The sequence below is a fragment of the Mustela erminea genome, chromosome 7 (assembly GCF_009829155.1).
Source record: "Mustela erminea isolate mMusErm1 chromosome 7, mMusErm1.Pri, whole genome shotgun sequence".
NCBI classification, from domain to species: Eukaryota; Metazoa; Chordata; class Mammalia; order Carnivora; family Mustelidae; genus Mustela; species Mustela erminea.
This window is the reverse complement of record NC_045620.1, coordinates 115,075,986-115,098,591: the sequence shown is the minus strand read 5'-3', so window position 1 is coordinate 115,098,591 and position 22,606 is coordinate 115,075,986. Positions and strand designations below refer to the sequence as shown.

At 45.8% G+C, this 22,606-nt stretch overlaps 1 protein-coding gene across 7 annotated transcripts in view; it reads right to left on the bottom strand.

Moving 5' to 3' along the window:
• Positions 1 to 22,606, bottom strand: part of CRIM1 (cysteine rich transmembrane BMP regulator 1) — a 188,885-nt gene that overhangs the window by 65,264 nt on the left and 101,015 nt on the right. For 6 of the 7 annotated variants that reach the window (XM_032352989.1, XM_032352988.1, XM_032352991.1 and 3 more), the window contains 3 exons: positions 14,713 to 14,834; positions 7,537 to 7,719; positions 4,773 to 4,970 (listed from right to left, as the gene is read on the bottom strand). In XM_032352989.1, the coding sequence (XP_032208880.1) occupies positions 4,773 to 4,970; positions 7,537 to 7,719; positions 14,713 to 14,834 (503 nt within the window). The remainder of the gene's footprint in view (positions 1 to 4,772; positions 4,971 to 7,536; positions 7,720 to 14,712; positions 14,835 to 22,606) is intronic. The other variant, XM_032352995.1, reaches the window with a different exon arrangement.

The following is a 22,606-nucleotide window of genomic DNA, read 5'->3' as shown; positions in this document are numbered from 1 at the left end:
TGTGACTGTAAGAAACAATTTTGACTGAAATTATAAGGCAGCAGCACCTATATACTCGCAAGGCAGGTCTCAAAAGCAGTACATTAAATGTGACAGCAAGCATTAGCCTTGTAGGATCTGCACTTAAACTCTGTGATTCTGGATACAGGGGCTGAACTGCAGAGACAAAAAGCCAGGATTCACAAACCAGTCTTGGAAGGCCCTGTAGCTGCCCTGGGAAGTTGTCCAGAGCTCAGTGCCCTTCAGCAGGCTGAGCGGTCTACTTGAAGCCGACTGGGCCAACTTGCCTGCAGACATCTGGGCCCACCAGATGTGCCAAACACACCCATCTAAAACAATGCTTTCCATTGTCAGAGTGTATTTTCAAATAGAAGCATTCTAATGGTCTTCTTTCTTCATCTGATCAGGGTCAGCATTCGAGACTCTGGTCGAGGAAACCCTTATCAGTATGTCACCTCACTCGGCTAAGACGGAGATCTGTAAGAGGAGTCGGCCTCGATTTCCTATTCCTGAGGCTCTCCCTCACTCCCTATTCATTAACAACTTCCCAGCGCCTACTTCCATGTCAGGTGCTGTTTCACAGATTCAAAAGAATATGCTAAACTCCTATCCCATGGGGAGCAGCCGTGTTCAGGCTACTGGTAAACCTGGAGTGCAGTGCAGGGTCTGGCTCACGGGCACTCCACCTGCGGGCTCCAGAGCCAAGGCTCTGGGAACACCCTGCTCTGCCATCTTTGAGCTGTATGACCCAAGGCAAGTTACATGAAATATAAACTTTGGGTTCTGTGAGGATGAACTAGGATGGTGCTACCAGAGGGGAGCTATGAGGGTCAATGAGTTGTTAGTCTTTAAAGCACTCAGGCTGGCTCAGTCAGCGTGCACGAAATGTTAGCTACCGTTATGGGCTATAAACTCAATGACGCTAACGGTGCTAGGTGCTGAGGAAGACCTCATTCTGCTGCCTTCCTTTTCTGTTGTCAGGTTTTTCATTTTTTTGTTTGTTTTTTAAAGATTTATCTATTTTAGAGACAGAGAGAGAGAGCATGAGTGGGAGGGGCAGCGGGACAGACAGAGTCTCAAGCGGACTCCATGCTGCGCACGAAGCCCAATGCGGGGCTCGATCCCAGGACCCTGAGATCATGACCTGAGCCTAAACCAAGAGTTGCACATTCAACCAACGGCATCACCCATGCACCTGTTTTCAGTTTTTGAGGAGATAAAGACATATCTTCCATCTGTACACTTAAATTGCAAACTTTATATACTATTCCATTCTCTCCCATCCTAGCTCTTGAAAAAGGGCAGAAAACTTAAATCATGCGATTGAAAAATAAGAAGAAATGAAGAGAAAAGCCAGCAGAACAAAACCCAGGAATATAATCAGTTACAGACTAACAGAACGGGACGGCTTATCTGTATACCTGAACTGGGTGTTGACAATAATGGAGTAAGACTCACTCACGAGAGTACTTAAGTGCCAATTAAAAAAGCACTTAGGTACTTGTGAATCAAGTTAGCTGTCAAGTAACAGCCAAGTCTTGAAGGGGCCCCAGGTTCCAGTCTCCAGGCCTCCAGGAGTAACCAAACGCGTGGTGTTTGTCACTTGGAAGGTATGGAGCTCCAGGAACAACGATGGTCATAACAAGGTGACCAGTCGTCTACGGCAGGTCCTAACATGCTCTGTTTGGTAATACATAATTTATTTAGACAATCTTTGTGGGGGCTCTTTTATCTCATTTCAGACTCTGAATGTGTACCCTAGGATGACAGCTAAATGTGCATGGAGGAATTTGCTGTGTGCAGTCTCATCACCACCACTGTTCCTGGTTTCCTCCAAATAATTGCAGCTGATCATGTATTACACATTAACAACTTGACTTTTTTATTTCATCTAATCTACTCTGAGATCACTTGAAATTCTACTTAAATATGCTGCTGAGAAAGTATTTTCGAACAGTTCCAGAGACTTTCTTGAGTCCCCTAAACTAAGCAATAAAATTCAATCACCCTGCTTATTTTATAAGTTTATTATAATTATTAATAAGTAATCTTTTAGGATTCACTCTTAAGCTGGGCACTGTTTTTTTAATCCCATACCAAAAGGATTTTTCTGTCTGCCTATGACATCTTAAAACGAGAGTTAATGGAGAGCAAGAACAATCTTATATGAAACTCACTACTTACGAGCAAAAACAAGAAATTCAAGATAATCTAGTTCTCTGAGGACTAGAAAATGGACTGTGCCAAAGGCTAGATGAGGAAGGGGAACAGAGACCAGCAGAAGCTTACAGCTTGAAATCAAGATGCTGAGTTCTGGTGAGGAGACTGTCCCAACACCAAGGCTCGGGAAGGAACTCTGTGATGGGTCTCTCCAAAGGCATAGGTACCCTGAGCTTCTCAAACTGCCACGCCACTCCTGTCTCCTCCCCCAACATAGGACCAAGAGCCGAAAATGAAGAGAGATGAATAAGGAAACTGGAAATAGGGGTAGGAGCAAACAGATGACATCTGGGAGTGTGAGAAACAGAACGTAGCTGAATCTGACAAGACGTCCGTGTATCCCATCAAGGCTACTTAACCGCCACTGACCTGGGAGGAAATTACCCTCGTCTCTTTCACCCTTAATTTCTTTATCTTTAAATGGGATGATGAAGGCTTCAGCACAGTGTTACTAAGAGGATTCAATGACATCAGGTACAAATACAAAGCACTTAACCCCACAGTACCAAAATACGGGCATGCCTTTTCTCATCTAATTTAAAACAGCCTAAGATATTTTCTCTGACTTGAACAAGGAGCGGTCGCTTATTTCTTTGTGTCCAGTGCTGTATTTGGACAACCAGACGTTCTTCATAAACTTTTATGAAGTTTCTCACTCCTTCCTCAGACAGTGGGAGATTAGATTACAACTCCACGTAGATGCTGTGCGACCGAACTCTAAGTAATCACACTAACGTTCACTCCCTATGCAAACATCTTCACGACGCCCAAATCCGTCAGTCTGTGTCACACACACAGACGCGGCTCATCCCGGACAGTCTCCCTGCTCTTATCACCGCAGTGGTGGGTACGTGCCTGCAATGCCTGCAAAATGGCTTGCCTTCCCTTCATTTACTTTCAGAGGGAAGGTCTTATTATTTTTTTAATATAAACTTTTTAGTCTTATTTTCAATTTATAATTCAAGACTCATGAAGTTAAAGGATTAGTGTTTGCTGGTTAATACACTTAAGATTTAACTTTCTAGTAAAGTTCCCACACGTATATGAACGCGTAAGTATTTCAAGTTGACAGCAGACTGTCCCCAACCCTCAGGGAAAGATAGTTCCATCTCTGTTTCAGCAAGGCACCCTTTCTCATAGAGCCGACCCTATACCATCATCCGTATTTCCATCCACTCCTTTTTCCGGCACTGAAGCACTGCCTTTAGGGCATGGGAGGAGTGTCTGTGTGAGGGGTGGGTGATTTCCACAAAATTGGTCATCTGGAAGCTATAAACTTTTGGAGTGTGGCAGCTGCACTCTGAGCAAAGTAACGGTGAGGGAATTGGTGATGTCAGTAGACCTAGAGTCCTCCAGCTTAAATTTTTATATGATTTTTAAGTTCTTTAGAATTCTAAGCCCTCAGGGGTTAATGAAGCTAATCAGGCAAACTCTGAAGCCTGAGTTTCTTACAATTAAGGCAGAAGCAAAAGACTTCCTGATATAGAATTTAGTCAACTGAATTTCGTTGTTTTTTTTTTTTTTTTTTAAGATTTTATTTATTTGTTTGAGAGAGAGAGAGCAGTGGGGAGGGGCAGAGCAAGAGGGAGGAAGGGTCTTAAGCAGACTCTGCACTGAGCGTACTTTGGGGCTTAAACCCAGAACCTTGAGATCATGACCTGAGGAGAAACCAAGAGTCGGATGCAGGGTTGGCCGCTCAATCAGCCATGCCACCCAGGCGCCCCCAGCCAACTCAATTTCTGAAAAGATCTGTCAGTTCTTAAGAGCTGTTTTAAAAAAGTCTAGAAGTATCCACCTTCAACATGATCCACTGTAGTTCAATTTACTACGCAAATGTGCTTCTTAATGACAGATACTCTCTACTGGATCTGTAAGTATAAATATTCACTCCCTTGTCTGTACTAACAGGCACAGAGGATTAGGGCTGACTTAAGTGTGCAAAGACACTTCCCAGGATGGGGCAATTGGGCTGGAGCAGGGCTTGCAAAAGGCTAACCTAGAAGCCTGGGGCTCCTCCCCACTACACAGGAAGAGGGGCAGTGAAGGCAGGCAACCAAGACTTAAGGAAAAGCCTCAGGAAAGCAGAAGAAGGGCTGCTGAGTGAAGGCAGTTGGGAGAGCAAACTGTCTTTGATGGTAGCAGACTTTTTCCTCCAGCCATCAGGACTCCTGGGCTCATGGAAACATGAAAAGTCAAACGTGCCACGCTTGCGTCATGGGTCTTATTTCCCACTCTATTTCACCACGTTGACCTTTGGATGCTAATTAGGCTTGAAGTGAATGGAACTGAAATGTATATATTCTTACATCATAAAGTCTTGAGACAAGCATGTTGGCGGCAGTAAAAATTAAGACCACACGGTTCTCATTGCAAATTTGCAACATTTGCCCCAAACGATTAGTTTTGGCCGTATAATAAATTCATCTGCAACTGGTAACAGCATGAAGCAGACATCATGCCCGAGGAAATAAAAAACAAACAAGCACACACTGGTAGAAGCTTATCCAACACGAGACATTCGCCAGGGACTCATTAGAAGCAACGAGGCTTACCTTCGCACACAGGGCAGCACTCGCCAGGCACTTTGACGGGGTTCATGCAGCTCTGTCCGCAGGCCGTCGCCACGCAGTGCGGCTCTCCGTTGATGCACTGGCAGAACGTGCAGTCGTCCTCTCGCCACCGGTCTCCGTGGGCGCGGATCTGCCCATTGGCGTAGCAGCCAGCAGGGTTATTAAAAGGATACACGGGATCTAGATGAAAAAGGTGAGTTCCAGGTAAGATGGAGGGCATTCTAATTTAATCTACATTTTATCTCTGCCTGCTGTCATTGGCAGAAGCTCAGGTTGCATAGTGCCTCCAGGGGGACATGCAAAAGCAGCTGTCATCCTGAATTCGTGTCCACCCCTCCTGACGCTGCAGACAGGGCAGGGGATCTGTAGCATAAAAACCAATGTGCAGGTGTTACCCCTGCATAAAGTCACAAAACTGTGGACAGAGCTGTGGGCTGGTAATTACAAAATGCAGGTCCATTTTAGGCTTTTGACAAGGTCTTCTGAGCTGCCAATTTTAATGTTTATTATACTTCAATTTCACCACCTGTAAGGTAGAAAAATAATGCCCCCATCCAACTCAGAGGGAGACTGTGGCATCTCGGATAACTGAAGTCTGTCTCAGGGTGCCTGGAGATCCACGTGGACAGCACGTGGACACTGGTGAGTACAGCAAGCACTTGCTGTGGCCTTGTTCAGGACAAGGCTGGTTTAGACATACCGTGGGTCACGGCTTGTGCCCTGGAGGGAAGGCGGGGAAGCCCGGCCATTTTTCTCCGCGTGAGCTGGGTGGCCAAACAGCAGCCCAGGCTGTGGATCAAGAGTAGCCAAGGCTACTGTAAACAAAACATGCTTTCTGACATTACTGACCAGGACATAAATACTGCAAACAGAATCCCCAGTCACCATTATTTTTTTTTTTAAGGTCCTATAAAGTGTTTATTTTTTAAATCAACATATAATGTATTATTTGCTTCAGGGGTACAGGTCTGTGAATCAGCAGGCTTGCACAACTCACAGCGCTCCCCACCCCACTACCATGATAATGAGAGCCACCCAATAAACCACTTCATTTTCTTTTTCAGAAACACATAAAATCTGGCTTCAAAAAGTCAGGGCTGCTGAGCTGGGAGGGAAGTCCAGGCAGTTACGAGTTCGGTCCTCTCCAGTCTAAAGAAGGAACGGCATTCTAAGAAAGTTAGAATGCCAGAAGTTAAAATAATGCAGTCCCGGCTTTAGAAAGCCGGGCTGCCAGAAATGGAAGCAGTCAAAGACCTGAGCTAGATAAGACTTAATAAATTTCTTTATAAAAAATATTTACACCTCATACTTCATTTCTACTCGGAGACTGGATCTGAATTCCAGGAAGTGAGACCTAACCAGATCCATGCCCAGACAACTCATTATGATTATTACACAGAGGTTCCTATCTGTGGTTTTACACCAACAACCACTCCATGGTTTCAGCGACTATTACCAACTGGGGCCAGCTAGGGAACACATCTTTTGGGAAGGTTAGAAGTTTGATGTGATTTTTTAAAAATTAATCCCCAACGACACCTAAAAATTAAACCACCTTTCTCCCATGTTGACCAAAATAATTGCTAACACGGGAAAGAATTTCCCTATTATGAACAGGTGTTCAGTGTTAGGAACGTAGTTTGTGTATTTTAAACCTTTTCACATTTTGAATATTATGCAGTAAATAAAGCTGGGACACTGAACAGGATTTTAGGAAAACAGGAAAAGGTACGGAATGTGGCATGATATTTTGTCCTCCTGTTCTCTGTGCGCAGATAAAGACAGGGTGAATGTCAGACATGAGACTGATGTGTCTGATTCCAGATGGAAGGTCTGTGACCTCGTCACTCAAGACAAGAAGGCTCACATGATCCTCCTTTCTGGGGAACCAGTGTGATGTGGTCATAGCAGAGACACAGTCAGGTGTGGGGGTATCATTCCTGATTTCATTATCAACTCAAACAAATGTTCTACTTTTCTGAACTTCCACTTCTTAAGCCTTAAAAATGGGTGGGTTGTAGTGAATGGATATCCAGAATTATTATTCTGAAATGTTTATTATTTACGAATATCAGAGATAAGAGGATAAAGCCTACTGGAAGAATGTGAAACTATTAGTTCCTAGAGGGGTGAGGGGATATAGAAAAAGCAGGCCCCTGAGAACCTTCAACCCAGGACCACACCTGACACATGGCTGGGCCTTAAGCTGGTGTCACCACCGTGCCACACAGCCCACTCTCGCCAACACACATTTTCAAAGAGTGGAGGGCAGTGGAGTCCTGGTCCTCCCTGGAGAGGTACAGGTGTGGAAAGGAGGCAGGACAAGCTCCTCTCTGAGCTGCCTGGCTGAGATGGTCAATGACTAGGGCTGGCTTGCTCTAGCCAAGCAACTTGAGGAAAGCAGGGGGAACTCTGATGTCAGGGTGAAGAGCACTTGCCCCAGAACTGAGTGAGGGCTGCCAGAACCAGAGGGGAGTAACTGACAGCAGTTGGGGGAAATCTCACGTTGAGATTCTGTGGAAACAGGTGGCTCATTTCTACACCCAGGGCATAACTCTTGGGGAGAGATTTTCATACAGCCTTCCTGGCATTATCAAAGTCCTAAAAGATGGACTACGAATGTCAAAAAAAGGGAACTTCTTCAATATTCCACTATTTTTGGATAAGACTGTTTTGGGTGGATTTTGATACTAAAACCCTGAGCCACGTCTATGCTTATTAATCTTTAATCAGCACCTTTTCTTACCTTCGCACACGGGGCAGCACTCTCCTTCAGGCACGTAGTACCTCTCACAGTTCAGCTCTCCGCACTGGGCCGTGAAGCAGATGGAAACACCCCCTTGGCATCGGCAGAACCGACAACTGTCCATTCGAAACATATCCCCATCGTTATATTCCACGTTGTTGAATACACAGGCTGGCTTTGTTTCTGAAAGGAGTTAAAGCAAACAAGGCACATTCAAAGTCGATTCTGAGTGGTGTCCTTCTGTTTTCCCAACAACCTCAAGGAAATTATGACAGCAGAAAGTTAAAATTTAATAGAAACCTACTAAACTCAATATAATTTTTTTAAAAAACAGAAGCAATAAGGCAATGCAAAATAAACTAAAATTTAAAAAGTCACATAGCTCTCCTCTTTACCCCAAGGAACTGAAATTCTCCTTAACAAAACCTATACAGCCTTACCCATCCTCCAAAGAAAGGTAACCCTCCAACCACAAAGCTCACCTATCTGATATGTGCTTTAAAGAGATTACATTTGTTTTATTAAAGAATTCTCTGCCTTAAAAAAATGATCTTGCCCCCACATTAGCTTTTGTTCTGCCTCAAAAAAATTATTTAGGCCTTTTTAGAGACGGTATTTTTGTGTTTTCGCAGTGTTCTTTCCTAAATTCTTTTTTTCCCTCTATCTAGCTTAATAATCTATAATAGTACTTAGACTTTTTTTTTTTTTTAATAGTACTTGGACTTTAACAAAACACCATTCCACTTCTTGGAAACAACCTAATTGTCTACAAACTGATGTGAAGGACAGACAAATGTGGTATATCCATACAACGAAATACTTCTTGGCTATAAACAGGGATGAAGTTCTGATATATGCTACAACATTAATGAACCTTGAAAGCATTATGCTAATTAAAGGAAGCCAAACAAAAACCCAAACATATTATATGATTCTAATTACACAAAATGCCCGTCATAGGCACATCTACAGAGATAAAAACTAGATTAGCTGTTGCTTAATACTGGGGGCTTGGGGGGCAAATGGGGAGTGAGTTGGGAACTAACAAGTTGGATGAGTTGGGAACTTTTACGGGGATTCATGAGCGTTCTAAAATTGACTGTGATGATTATACAGCCTGTGAATATACTAAAAACTCCTGAATTATACAACTTAGTGAACTGCACGATATGTGCCTCAATAAAGCTGGCAACATAAAAAAACTCCCATGTTGAAGAAAGGTCTCCTGCATTGATGTACCCTGTTTAATAAGGTGGGAAAAACTGGATTATGATACATGCATTTCTCACGGGTTTCTCTTCCCCAACATCACTTAATATGTCACCCTGCATGTTCACAATTTAGAGAGAGACTTTCACTGCCTCTTAAATTGAGTATATTTGCACTTGATGTGTATTTAAGGACAATGACTTTCTCATTTGATTTTGTAACAGTCCAGTGGAGAAGACAGAGCAAGTGTTACCATCCATTTCTTTGATTAGGAAAATGAGCCTTAGAAGCGGCTGGGTGACTTGCCTACAGTCACGTAACTGGCTGGAGGTGGCCATGCACCCATTTACACAGGCGGCAAACGCACACGTATGAACCTCCTCCCTGCTGGGGTAGTATACAGTATTCCTTTTCTCCGAAAATTAAGGTTGGGTTAAGTAGCATCTTATGACAACTCAGAATTCCTCCATATGCTTTCGGCCAACACACTAATCTGAGCTGGGACTGGAAGGAACCGGGCAGCCAGAGCACGAGTTTCCAAGTACAGAAGACGGTAGTGCCCTCACAAATCAAACCTGCAGGCTCTGCAGAGAGGTAAAGCCGTCCACCCTAACGAAAGGCTGAGCACCCGTTCAAAGTGAGAGAAAAATGGAGAAACCATCAATATTAATTACTTGGCTGCATTAACCAGCCACATCTACCATGTGTGTGAAGCTACAAATCTCCACACAAGATGCGAAGAGGTGAGGAGGGGAGAGTCTGGTTCCGAATATCGCTGCTGCAGATGAACCGTCTTTATGGTGGGGTGGGGGGTGGTGGAGGAGCTTAAGCGGGAAGAGACGGGGCTGGATGAGGACTTGGCAATTAAGTCCCACCAGCGAATACACAGAGAGGAGGGGCTGGAAGGTAGAGACATGAGGAGTCCCCAAAAACCCAGTCTGGAAAACATAATCGGTTCTTCAGGATGATGATGATGATGATGATAATAATAATAATAATAATAATAATAGCCACACGACATAATGAAATCCGTTTGATGCGGAGAGAAATTCACAGAGGCTCTTGAGAAAATACCTGATAAGAAGGACAGCAGGGGTCTTTGAGGAGCAATGGTCAATGACTTCCCCGCCTGCAGGGGATAGAGGAATCGCAGAACAGTGGGGAGATGACCACTGCCTCTCTAAGAGGACAACTTAAGTGGCTGTGGAAATGAAAAATATTACAAAAATAATTTACTATGTAATTTGTACTTCTCAATACAGAGATGCATAAAAGTGTCTTTTTAGTCATTTTTTGTGTATGTTTTACATCTGTCCAACTGAATTTTATATTTCTAAGTTCTGGAATCTTCTCTTCCCTCTTTAATATATTCCAGAATTCCCGAAAAAGAACCTTACGGTATAGATGGTTTCACTGCCTACCAAATTACACTGGTTGGCAGATGTGACAGGTATATTATTTTGATGAAGGAAAAGACTAAATAAAGCATAGAACTTTAAATCAAATGTGAAAGGGGAAGAAAAATCCAAACAGATACACTTCTGTTACTTTTTCTCTTCAATCTCTCAGTGAAAAGGCCAGTATCTTGCCTCTGGTCTCATCTAACTGTGGGTGAGCTATGTAGGAAGCCCAGTGGGTAGACAACATAAGCCAAATGAGAGGTAACTGTATGGTAGACATCTACGAAGATCTCCACATGTCAAGAGCAAACAGACGGGTCACAAAGACAGGGTGCATGCAGCTCTAAATACCTGAAGAGGAAAAAGCCCTTGTCCCTGGGTCGGGGAGAGGAAGATACACTAGAATGCCTTTAGGATAAGGAATCCTTACAAAGGATTGCAAAAGGTGGCATCACTCTTAAATAGGATCAGCTTGATAAGGCCCCAGGAACACAATGGTGCTCAATTAGTGCATGTGAGGAAAGTTTCTTTCAAAGTACAGTATTCTCTTCATTACTGTAGAAGTAAATATTTTATCTCAGAAACATTACTGAGCATTATTACTATACAAAGGATTCTCAGTAGATGTTTTTGCACTAATTTCTGCAGGTCTGAGTTTTCTAGGCCAAAATTTTACACGAAGCTTAAGTCAGCCTTGGGTATGGCTCTCCCGTGACTGGTGAATTTCACATGTTAGTGTCTGATGATGGAAGAGTCAGTTATTGGCTATGACACTTGGACTGAGATGTTCTGCTGTTTCAGAAAAAAGTTCAGATGTTTGTACATACACATACACAACTGATCACTTCCACACTGTAGGCCTGAGATTTCAGATCCGAAGTCCTCCAGGAATGAGGGGGTGGGCTTGTGTAAGACAACAGGGTGTATGAGAGCTAAATGGAGAACATGCACCCATCTAAAAGTAGAGGCCATCACTCTCTTCCAGCTGACAGATGATGACAGTTTTGTTAGTGGGCCCGAATCCAGACACAGTCCTGAGGGGACTCCAGACTGCTCCACCCCCGTGGAGGTCATACCTCCAGCTGGTGACCTTGATGACGTCTAAGCTTCTACAAAAGGAGCTCAAGCGTACCACCCGTTCTTCGTTCTTCGGGTTTCTAAATAGGCCTGTCCTTCAACCAATACCTCATAGATCCTTTTAGCTCTCCTCAGAGAACTAGTCACAAACTGCCTCTACCTGGTCTGCAACCCTCCAGTCCCACTGCCAAAACCAAACCAAACCAAAAATAGTATTTAGGGAGACTAGTCTATCTATTCATCCAGGCTAATGTTTTCAAAACACAGGAGTTCTCAAATTCTCTGTGAACATTTTTCATTTTGTTTTCACTTTAATGCTCGTTTTAACGTGCGCGCGCGCGCACACACACACATGCATCGCCTCAGTGGCAGCTCAGGAACCGAGTGCTGACATGCTGTCTCCATTTTTACATGTGGGGTTACTTATGTTAACATGCACCCCACTGTCTCCCGAGCAGGGGTTTCTGGAACTGTTCCCACATTTGGGGGGTTCTCAAGTCCAAGAGACCATGCTCTCGTCATCTAGGCTCCAGCTGGGTGTCCCATGGATCTCTGAGAACTACTTTCATGAAGTTGCATTTTAATATTTTGTTTCTGCTTTCTGGTGACAGAGGAAACCTGTGTCTGCGTTGGTGGTATGAAAGTAACTCAGGACAGGCCCACTGCATCATCTAGAGCTTTCCAAAAACCCAGAGGAGACGAGCGCTGCCCCCTCCAACAGGCTTCTTTCCTCTAAAAATAAGAATTGTGTATCTGACTCTACCTCCTTTTCTCACTTGGATGGCCAGGAGGTGCTGGGGGCCCGGCTGACGTTCAGCCCTGGCAATAACACAGACAGACACGGCCTACGTACCTGCGGGTGCTTTCTTTTTGGTTTTCACTTTCAACTTTTATGTACCAGTCTAGGATTCCCTGCTTTCTCATTAATATTTCAGCATTATGTTGTTTTTGTTATAAAGTTACCTAAAATCTCTTGTGGATAAGGGAAGCTTTATAAATATAAATATATAGACCCCTTCCTTTCTAAGTGATGACAACAATGAGTTTTTGATATGTAATATCCTATAATGATGAACTTATGACAGGTTAAGATTTTCCCAGGGCACTGGGGAGGGGGGCACATATGCACGCACACACACATATGTGCACGCACACATACATACAGATAAGTGTGTATGCATGTGTGTGTATGTGTATACCTCAAAGTAGTAAAATGCAGACCTGCAGGTATAATGTCTTTAAACATCATTGCTGTTCCTTGACTATGAATCTTCGTAGCGTTACAGTTTCTAGTCTCATCTACAACTCAGTGACTAAGTAATAGAGACACTCTAACAGGACAACCAATAAAGCAAAGATGACCCGCGTTTGAGGTGGGAAGAAAGAGGCACCCCCAGAAACAGCGCGAGGATGCTTTGTCATCTCTGCACTTGCTCATGGCAGACGGCAAGTCCCATTCCCGGGCTCAGAGCTCTATGGAAAGTGAGGCCACCCGCGGGGGCAGGCCCCAGAGATCCCCCCGCAGCCCCTGAGGTGTGGGGCAGTGCTCAGCTGTCTGAATCACACCGCACTGGGGGGAGATGTGAAGTCAATGTCCTGATAAGAAAGGCATATGCACAAATTTCTATAATCAAGATGTAAGGAAAGAAGAAAGGCACACCTCCTCCTCACTCAGAGGACACAACAGCAAATCGTATTACTAGCGGTGGTATTTCCAGGGGACAAGTGACTTTCAAGATTAATGTTTCAGGAAGGGCAGTAAAAGATGGAGGAGTCCCACAAAGTAGCCCCTCTGTGGGCTGGTATTTAACAGCCCCCTCTAGCGGGGGGCTAGATGTCACTAAGATGACATGAATCTGCTTACTCATTCCCCCGAGAAGCCCTGGGTGCCCTCTGTGAGGCAGACAACATGCGCCTGCCCACAGGACAGGGACAGACTCTCTGCCTCTGGCGGTTCAGGTGGGAGAACGAGACACAGACATGAGAGCACGAGCAAAGGAAGCGGTCCTGGAAGGAAGCACCTCTGAGAGGCTGGGAGTCCAGAGGAAGCAGGGACTCCCGTCTCCAACGGCAGGAGTTAAATACTCACAAAACGTCACTGACAAATACACGTATGCAGCGGTACCAGACAGAAAGCTGGGCCGTTAGCTGGTGTTTACCACACATGACTACAGGTGACAAGAAGCACTGAGAATGGACTTTTTCTGCACTTGTGCCTTGGATTCATTCACAAGGTCTGAGTCAGGAAGCTCCTCTCACCTTCTCTAGCCCCTGGGAACATCCAGAACAGTGTCTGTGGATGTGAATAGGAGGTGGGTCCCCAAAATAAAACCATTTGCTCTTGAGGCTCTCCTGCGAGTGCTTCACATAGAAAACCTCAGGTAAGTGACAGTTATTCACTCCATTTGACAGATGTGGAGACTGAGGCCCAGGGAGACCAAGAGGCACCCAAAGTTACACAACCAGTGAGTAGAGGAACCAGTTCTCAAAGCGAGGTCATTCGGTTCCAGTCTACATTCTCTCAACCATGAAGCCATACCACAAGTGTTTCCTCAAAGCAAAACGAACAGAACGACAGGTGGCCGCTGGACTCAAAACTACAGGACGCAATCAAACAGGACTCCATTTTAATTTTCTCGGGGAAAAGGGCAAGCTTGAGAGAGGGCGGAAATTCTTCCGAACTCTGGTGTCTTAGAGGTTTCTGCATGTGTGATTTTGTTGGACTTGTCCAAATGCGTCTTCATTTTCCTTGTAGGTAAATGAAGGTAATTTTCCTAGGTATTGACTAAACAGTGCTAGAATTATTGACATTTCACTTGCTTGGCTTTTATTCTTTGTTTTCCTTCTGAAAATTCTGAGGGAGGGACAGGTCTTAGGTTCTTCTCCCTTCTAGTATCTAAATTCAATCAGCCCCATGTCACCAAACACCAAGCCCTCTCGCAACAGGGGAAAGGGTGAGGCAGGCATGGATTCTATCTGAAGGAATCTTGTGACTGAGGAAGGCCTTTTCCGGGCCGCAAGGCTGAAGCCAAAAGCAGGCCAACCCGAATGACCCAGCACGGTCACAGACGTGCTAAGTAGGAAAACACTCCATTGGGCGAGCAACGCCTCTCCTGTCTCAAGTTGTGCAGCTTCCATGTGGCGTTAGTTCCACAGACTGGCTCCTGACAGCAGTGGCAGGATGATCACAGGCTCCATGAGCCTTTCCTTGAAATCCTAACATTCCTGCACTACTGAAACAGCGGAGTGTGACAGCTACATGAATCTGTGCCTCCACCTCCGAAATCCTCTCTCTGATGGAACGAGGGTCCCCTATCCTCACCGCCTTTGCTGCACTGTGGGATCTCCAGCAGACCTACTTTCTTGAGGGAGTTGCTCTGAGCCCCTGAGTAGAGGCCCTGCCTTACAAAAGGCAGAAGTGGCCAGACAGACCCCTCCCATCCTCCTGCACGAATGTACACTCTCTGAGAACAAGAGAAACCCCACGTACCATTAACACATTCAAAGACATCACAGCACTTTCCAGGTGTTCCATCTCCACGAGAGACTATGCGAGGAGTGGATCCCACCTCACACACGGGGAAACCACATAAGCCAGAGAGACACTCGCATCTGAAACCAAAGAAAAGGGAAGGAAAACCCCATGAATAAACAACAACATAGAAGTCCGAAGCCCACAAGGTGGCGGGGGCTGTGGCACGAGCTTGTCTGTAGGGAAGTGTCCTGTGTATCTGGGGTCACAGGGGAATGGGGAATGGTGCTAACGTAATTTGCATTCCCAATAACTGAGGCTCATCTCCTTAATACACACCCATATTTTTAATTTTCACCATTTTGACAGAAATATTTCTAAAATGTATTATGTCGTTTCTTACTTGACCAGACCAGCATAACCTGCATTTCCTTGATGGTGTGGGGCCGAGTTTATGGGTGTACATTATGGGGTTACCCACAGATCAGGTAAGCTCACATGGGCTCAGGCCGAAGGGGTGCTCTGTGTAAATGACTCTGTTGCAGCTTTGCTGTTGACCTTTTGGTGTTTTTCAGGGATTCTTCTGACCCTTCTTTCAGCTATTAAGTTAGTAGCTTTTGAGTCCCTTTTCGTCAGTGTGATTGTGTCTAGGAGCGCCCTTATGTTTAGCCACATTAATTTATAATTGTGTATCACAGAAGAAACAGACTCTGCCTGAAGACTGAGGAGGTCTTTAGAAACAGCATAAGCTTCGGTAAGTGGACTTCCTGACAGTCTTAGTCTGGGGCATCTTCTAGGCTACCACATGCCCATTTATGTCTACGCGCACGCATGAGGTGTTCCTGGAACTGTGAGTTCGCTCTGCCGGCTCTCACCCTTCCTTAACTGCAACTCTGCTGGGAAACCAGCCTAAAAAGAGAAGAGTTAGAGTGGAGGGTATCCGCAGGAGAACCAAATGTCGTCAGCTGCCTGCGGATGATCTGCTGCAAGGACCTAGGCAGGAATGAGCAGCTCAGGGCAGCAGGATACAAATGAAATAAAAGGAAGGAGCAGCTGGACTCCAGCCCTGGGGTGGGCTGGAAGTGGGGATCAGAAGGCAGAAAGGGAGTTCCCAGGTTGACAGGAGTGAAAGGAAGGCATCCTAAAAGGGGACACCCATGCAGGAAGTATGTGGGTATTTGGGTACAGTGTGGGTCAAGATCATGGGAGAGTAACACTCCCAGCAGGGAAGTAACACTAGTAACACCCTCATTAATTTTGGTGTTGTTTCCCATCCCCTCTACTGAAATGATTGTTTTGTTCTCCTATTGTTCTCTGGATGTTTAACAAATTAAAATATGCATGTAGTCCACAAGTACCTCAATAATCAGACTCAGAGGTCTAGTTACATTTATATAACCACCAAACTAAAAAGGAAACAAATTTCAATTAAAACTTGCACCAAAGACCATGAAAGCAACTGGAAAGGTGTCAACAACCCCTCTCAAGGTGGGTGCTTTCAGCCTTCTTCCCAGTGGGGCAGTGGTTATACTGGGCACCTGGGGGAGAAGAGGGGTTTAGATAGTAAGGTTTTGCTGCAATGGTGTTTCTTCCTACGCTCTAAGATAAACGTTTGCCTGCTCTGTGTGGGCAGATCTGTATTCCCAGAGGACAATCACCTTACGGGATTGGGTAAAGATGAACCGGTCTTTTAGCTCCTGCAAAGGTTATCCCATAGTGTCATCTGTATGTGCCTTGTCCCTGCAGCTTTAAGCAGATAATCCTATCCCTGTGATGTTACAGTAATGATATATTATTTACATTTATTCTTGATCCTCTGTACAACTTCAACTCTTCTGTCTTTACAGATAAACGGGGCTCGGGGACTGAGAGGCCATGCCCTGATCCTGTCATCTGACCGCGATTACCATGAAAGCAGCCTACAAGAGCTGACTCCTCTTTTCTTCCACATGTTCCGGGATCCGCCTTCCTCCCTGTTCCAGGGAATCATTCTAATTCAAACACCAAGAGTATACAATGAACCAAAAAACACCTCTTCAGCTGTCCTTCGGCCCCGTAACCTTTTCTGGACACGTATGGGCACTCACGTGCCAGGCTCTCTTCTAGGCTGTCAGAAATCCCGTAACGGAGTCTGCCCTGTGGCTTCTTTCTTTTCCTTTCACATCTGACCTGCCTCCCAACATTTATCTCTCTCTCTTGCATTTGTAGAGATTCACAAAGGTTGTCTGCGGTATGTTACGGAAGGTCTGAAACTGCACACAACTACCTAGTAACCTACTTAGCAAAGGAAAACCCCTGATGGAGAATTTTTACTTCTAAACCCAGAATGACTGCATGTTCAAGTTCCGAGGACTCAGGTGTCCCTGGTTTTGCTGGCTGGTCTGCCCCCAGCTCCCTTCCCCTTCTGCACTAGCCCCTTGGCAAGCCTTCCTCACTTCTTGCTATCTTTTGACTTCTCACAGCTTCCCCTGAACCAAAGATGAGCAGGCATGTTAGAGACCATTAGCACCTGAATAATGAAGGAACTTACTAGAAAACTAGGACGGGTGAAAACCTGGGCTCACATCAGATATCTATCAAGCAACTACCTATTTAAGTTGGAACTTTAGGAAAACTATCATTTTCCTATAGGTCAAAAATAGTCAAAGAGCAATTTCCTGTAGTTCCACACAGTACGACTCACATGGATTATGTTTTGACAGATGGGTTTACACTCTCTGACTCACAAACTGGGGTGGGGGGACTCAGCAGGACTCTTACCTGCCACAGAAATTTGTTTTGTCTACAAATTATGTGAGTCCAATGTAGTTGTAAAAAATTCTGTAATAAGATTATGGCACATTCCCTGGTTTACCTACACTGGAGGTTGGTATTCTTCCCTTTTATAGATGGGAACAGTGAGGCACACAGCCTTCACAGCTGACCTGAAATTAAACAAGGCTTCCTGCTCTGTGCTCTCCACTGGAAGAGCCTAGATTCTCTTCCCGGGAATCGTGAAGAGGAAATGCTGAGTGACAAAACAACTGAAGCATGCAAACTGCTCGTTTGTCCTTACGACTTTACCCTTCATTTTTATTCTCTTCATTTTTATTCTGTCTCTGTCCTGTCTCCCCAGTCTTCCTCCTACCCTTTATCTCCTGCCTGGATAGAGAGTAAGCAAGAAAATTAAGAAAACGTGTGGATCCCTGGCAGAGGAAACAGAGCGACACACAAGAAAGAGAAGCTCATGACATCCATGTTAACACTTACCCTCACTTCTAAATCCACCCTCTCCCCCACCGATTTCCAAGCTCTCCCCTGGCCTCCCCTGGATCTCTCCTTGCCGCCCATCCCGCCGCCCCGTTCCCGTACTTCCGAAATCAGACGTCTTCATGGGCTCCTCATGTACCTGCGCAGCTGCTCAGCCCAGCATTCAACACTGTCAAGTCCACGGGCCTTTCCCTCCAGTTCTACTCTGTGGTTTTTCTCTTCATTCTCCTTCTGCTCAGGTCACTTCTCGTCTCCACATAAGCCCTCACTCTGCTGCCTTTGCACTGCTCACCCTGCTCCCTCCTGAACCCTCCTTATCCAGCTGTCTGTCCAGACGCCATCTGTCCTCCGTCCTCCGGGGCCAACCTCAAACGATGGCTTGTCTCGCAGCCGTCAGATCCCATACTTCCCTTAAACTTCCTCTCAGTGTGTTCTGTGGTGACTCGAGTGCGCACTTTACCACGAGCTCTCCTTGCATCTACTGTGCGTAGTCACTAATAAGTAACTTGTTACATTCAGCAGAACGGAAAATGAATAAAAGAGGGGTAACAGGAACTAAACAAAACAAAAACACAGAAGAGAAAGTGAGAAGCAAAACACTGAGATTTCTGTTCCATGAACTCAAAAAGGCTACTTGAGGCAGAGCTATTTGTGGACACCTAGAGCAGAACTGCTGAAGGCTTTTTTTTTTTTTTAAAGTAAATAAAATAACACCTTTATTGAGATATAATTAGCATACCATAAAATTCACCTCTTTAAAGTGCAATTCCGTGGTTTTATATTCACAGGGTTGTGCAACCATACTACCTAATTTTAGAACATCTTCATCACCTCAAAAAGAAGCCCTGTATGCCCATTCCCTCCCCCAGACCTTGCAACCATGAATCTCTGTTCTGCCTCTGGGGGCCAGCCTCTTCGGGACAGTTCGTATAAATAGGATCATACAATATGTGGGCTAAGGGCTTTGAACTTCAAACAAGAAGCAACCTGTATGTGCAATTTGCCGGAAAAATCAAGCTTCTAATGTGATCCTCAGTATTAAGATAATGATCAATCAAGGCACCACATTAATAAATTTTGGCATAATGTAATCACAGCTGCAGCCAGGTGGGCTGCTGAAGCTGTCTTTTTCCTCGAGGAGGTAATGGATGCAGCTTAGTGGGCATCTGAGCGCCTGAATAGCAGTGAAGACACTCGGAAACCAGCTAAGCCCCTAGAGGGCACTCCCCTCCTTAGGAGGCCTGGGCTGGCTGGTTGCGATGGCTGAAAGGCAATATACAGTGATGCTTTCCCCTCCTGTCCTCTGCTTCCTGGGCGAGACAGACAGTCCCAGGCAGGCCAGAGTCCCAGCGCAGCCCCCAGGGGGCTTGCAAGTCCAGCCTCTCATCTTTTCGAGCTTCCATGTCCTACTGGTTCCTCCATCAGCTGCACCTGAGCAACAAGGGCAATCTGCCAGTCACCGAATCCACTCACCCCGCCGACCCCCACCCAACCCGGTGCCACGGCTCGGATGTGCACTCCGCCTCAACTCGTCTGCCCCTGGTGAATTCCATGCAACCCGAAGACCACCCGCCCTACAAGGCCTTCTCTGATCAAAAAGCAACCAGGATTACACTATATGTTCACTAACTGGAATTCAAGTAAAAACTTGAAACCTTAAAAAAAAAAAAAAGGCGACCAGGATTAATTTTCTCTCCTCTGACCTTCAGTAATACACATGGGTGCTGAACTCTTGGGACGGAACACACTCATCCTACAAAAATCAAAATCTTACTGCCTCTCCTGTGAATGCCTCTAGTGGGGGTGTCTTATTTGTCTTGGAAATGAAAAAAAAAAAAAAAAGGATAAAGCCATCAAAACAATAATCTGGAATAAACATTTAATTTATGGTAAGTCAGACATTAAACCATGCATTGTTTTTACAGGCATAAATTTCAGACTGAGAGCTAATAGTTAAAGCACTTTTCCAAAATTAGTGTGTGGAGGGAAAGACGATGAGTCTGTCTAGAATGCTGATTCCAGGGAGCCTCCCTCCGGGAGAGTCTGTCTGTGAGTCTGGGGCAGGGCTCAGCATCTGGCTGCATCACAAGCCCTCCAGGAGATACCACTCAAGGGAACCCGGGACCCGCTTTCTGAGCAACTTGCTCCCGGAAGGGCAGGCTCTCGCTGCCATGGCTTCATGTGCACCTCCCGGTAGAAAAAGCCAAGTGCAACAGATCTATCTTGTTAATAAGAAAGATGATTCGTAGCACTTGCTCTCAATCATTTACAATACCTCCTTCCTGCCCCAATACAGTCTCTCAGGAGGGAGAAGCACGTGGCATGAAGAAAGACACAACAGCGACCGGGCCGTGCCATCGTCGACCAGGAACCTTGTCACCACTGGCAGCCGCACCGGGATGCATGTTGCTGGTCCATAAAAAGAGGCGGCTGGAGCAGGATGGGCTTTCTCTCTGCTCACTCCACAACCTCACCTTTGTTCTTGCCCTTCGCTTTCCCTTCGCTCAACACGATCCTGGCTCGTGCCCTCCCACTGCTCCTCCTGGCGCCCACCCCGGCTTTGGAGCACCTCACACGCCTGCACTCCCACGCTCCTGGCTCCCCACCCCCATCCCCTTCTCCTTGCCAGCCCGTGACTTTCAGGCCCAGCTCATGGTGGGCCTCCTGCCCTCTGAAGAAGCTTTTTGGACTTTTTTTTTTTTTGAGAAGGACTATACGTACACATCTACAGCTCTCTCTTTTTTTCCTACTAAAGAGGACTAAGCAATGCAGCAGAAGAAACGATAGGCCTGATGCTAGTGTCTCCAGACTCCTGGGCATGTCCTCATAACGGAAGTTAGGGCTGCACAACTCAGCTGAAGAAGCAATAGTGTGCTTCACAAGAATGACTAGAGACGCCGTAAAGGAGACAAAGCCAGAGGGAGTTAGAAGAGGCCACAGAAGAGGAGTCCTCTTTGCCACGCCCACGGCCACTCAGCACAGCGCAGGAGGGCCCTGTGGTGGGCGCCACGCGGAGCGGAGGCCAAATGTTCCTCTAACATTCCCCTACAATAAACTCCTGCAGAGGAGGAAATGTGAAAGCCACAACCCGCGGAGGCCTCATCTTCCCGGAGCAGACCCATATCCTGGCCCACATCCCGGAGGGAAAACAACTCCACGAGGCCCTCTGCAAATGGTCCCTCCCAAACCTGGATGCACGCCACACCTGACCGAAGCCCGAGCCCTTCGCAAGGGGAGAATCGCTGTCGGTAAAGGAAACGCGGCCGTCTGCAGGCGGGAGGAAGCTCTCCCTTTAGTGAGGAAAGGAGAAACGTGGAAATAAAAGGGCAAAAGCACGTGTACTACTAGGATTCCATTCCGCGTATTAATGAAATAATTAGTCGGGAATGGAAATTATAGTGACGCATAAAACACTACTATAAAAAGCTTCAAGTTTAATTAAACTTAGTGCACTATTTTTGTACTGATTAAATTTTTTACCCCTTCCAGGAACGCTAAGTTAAAATGAGAGAGAGAGAGAGAGAGAGAGAGAGATACTGCAAATAAAACATCCCAAAATAAACAGGTTTCCCTCCTGAGGGTCTAACTATCTTTATGGAGAACGGCACTCTTTCCTTGGGAAGCTTCTCAGGGTCCCAGTTTTTCTCATGGCTCACCATAAAAGATATGCTACTCACCCGGTAACAAATCCTTAGTCACCCTTTCTGGAGCTAATTCTTGCACGATGTCTGTGCATTTCCAGCCCCGGGCAGTTACACACGTGCGTACTTGGTTGCACAAGCACATGGCCCAGCTCTGAGGATCAGACGCTTCCTTCCAGCAGCTGCTTCCCCCTCAACTTCACAATCAGAAACTGCAAATTCTTCCCCACTTGCCCTTTCAGAGACAACAGTAAAATCACTCCGCACTGCTGTTATTGTTACGTCTTGTTTTTTTTTTTTCCCCCCCTGTGGAGAGCAATCAAAGGATATGCTCCAATACACAGAAAATATAAATCGAGGGCAATGAGGTAAAATATTCCTTTGCATTTCTAGTATCAGTCATAACGACAAAGTCCACTGTAAGACCTTTATGAATTCATCATTGAAGCCCTTCTCTTCTCGTGTTCTCAAGAGGCAGATGATTATGGCTCCCTCCTCAAGGTTGGCATGTGGGGTAGAAATCTTATCTTACGGTGCGAAGTTGAAAGAAAAGTGGTAGAAATGGTAGGGAAATGGAACTGGTAAGCGCACATGGTTCCTGTAAGATTGACAGTCATGTTCTAGAACCAGGCTCCACAGTAAGCAGGTGGGTTAAGGAGACAAGGGCACTTCACACACGTCACCACCTCAATGCGATGGCCAAAGAAGAGAGTCAGATGGTTCCAGAGGGATTCAGTCCTGGCAGCTAGTGAACCAGAGTATGAGCCCCGCTGGAAAGACTCCCCAACGCCTGGGCCCCTGTTAAACAGGAGAGCTGGGACCTTGCAGGCAACCTGGACCATGCTCCTTGTAGCCCAACAGTCTGACAACAGCCAAGCCCCAGGAATGGAAGGCTCTCTGCCTTCAGGTCCTCAGACACCGGCATCTGCTCTCGTGGTCGGCAGGACGGGCTCAGAGTAAATGGGCAGGAGTAAGGGATGCACAGAAAACCAGTGAGCAAGAAGAGGAAGAAAGAAGGAAAA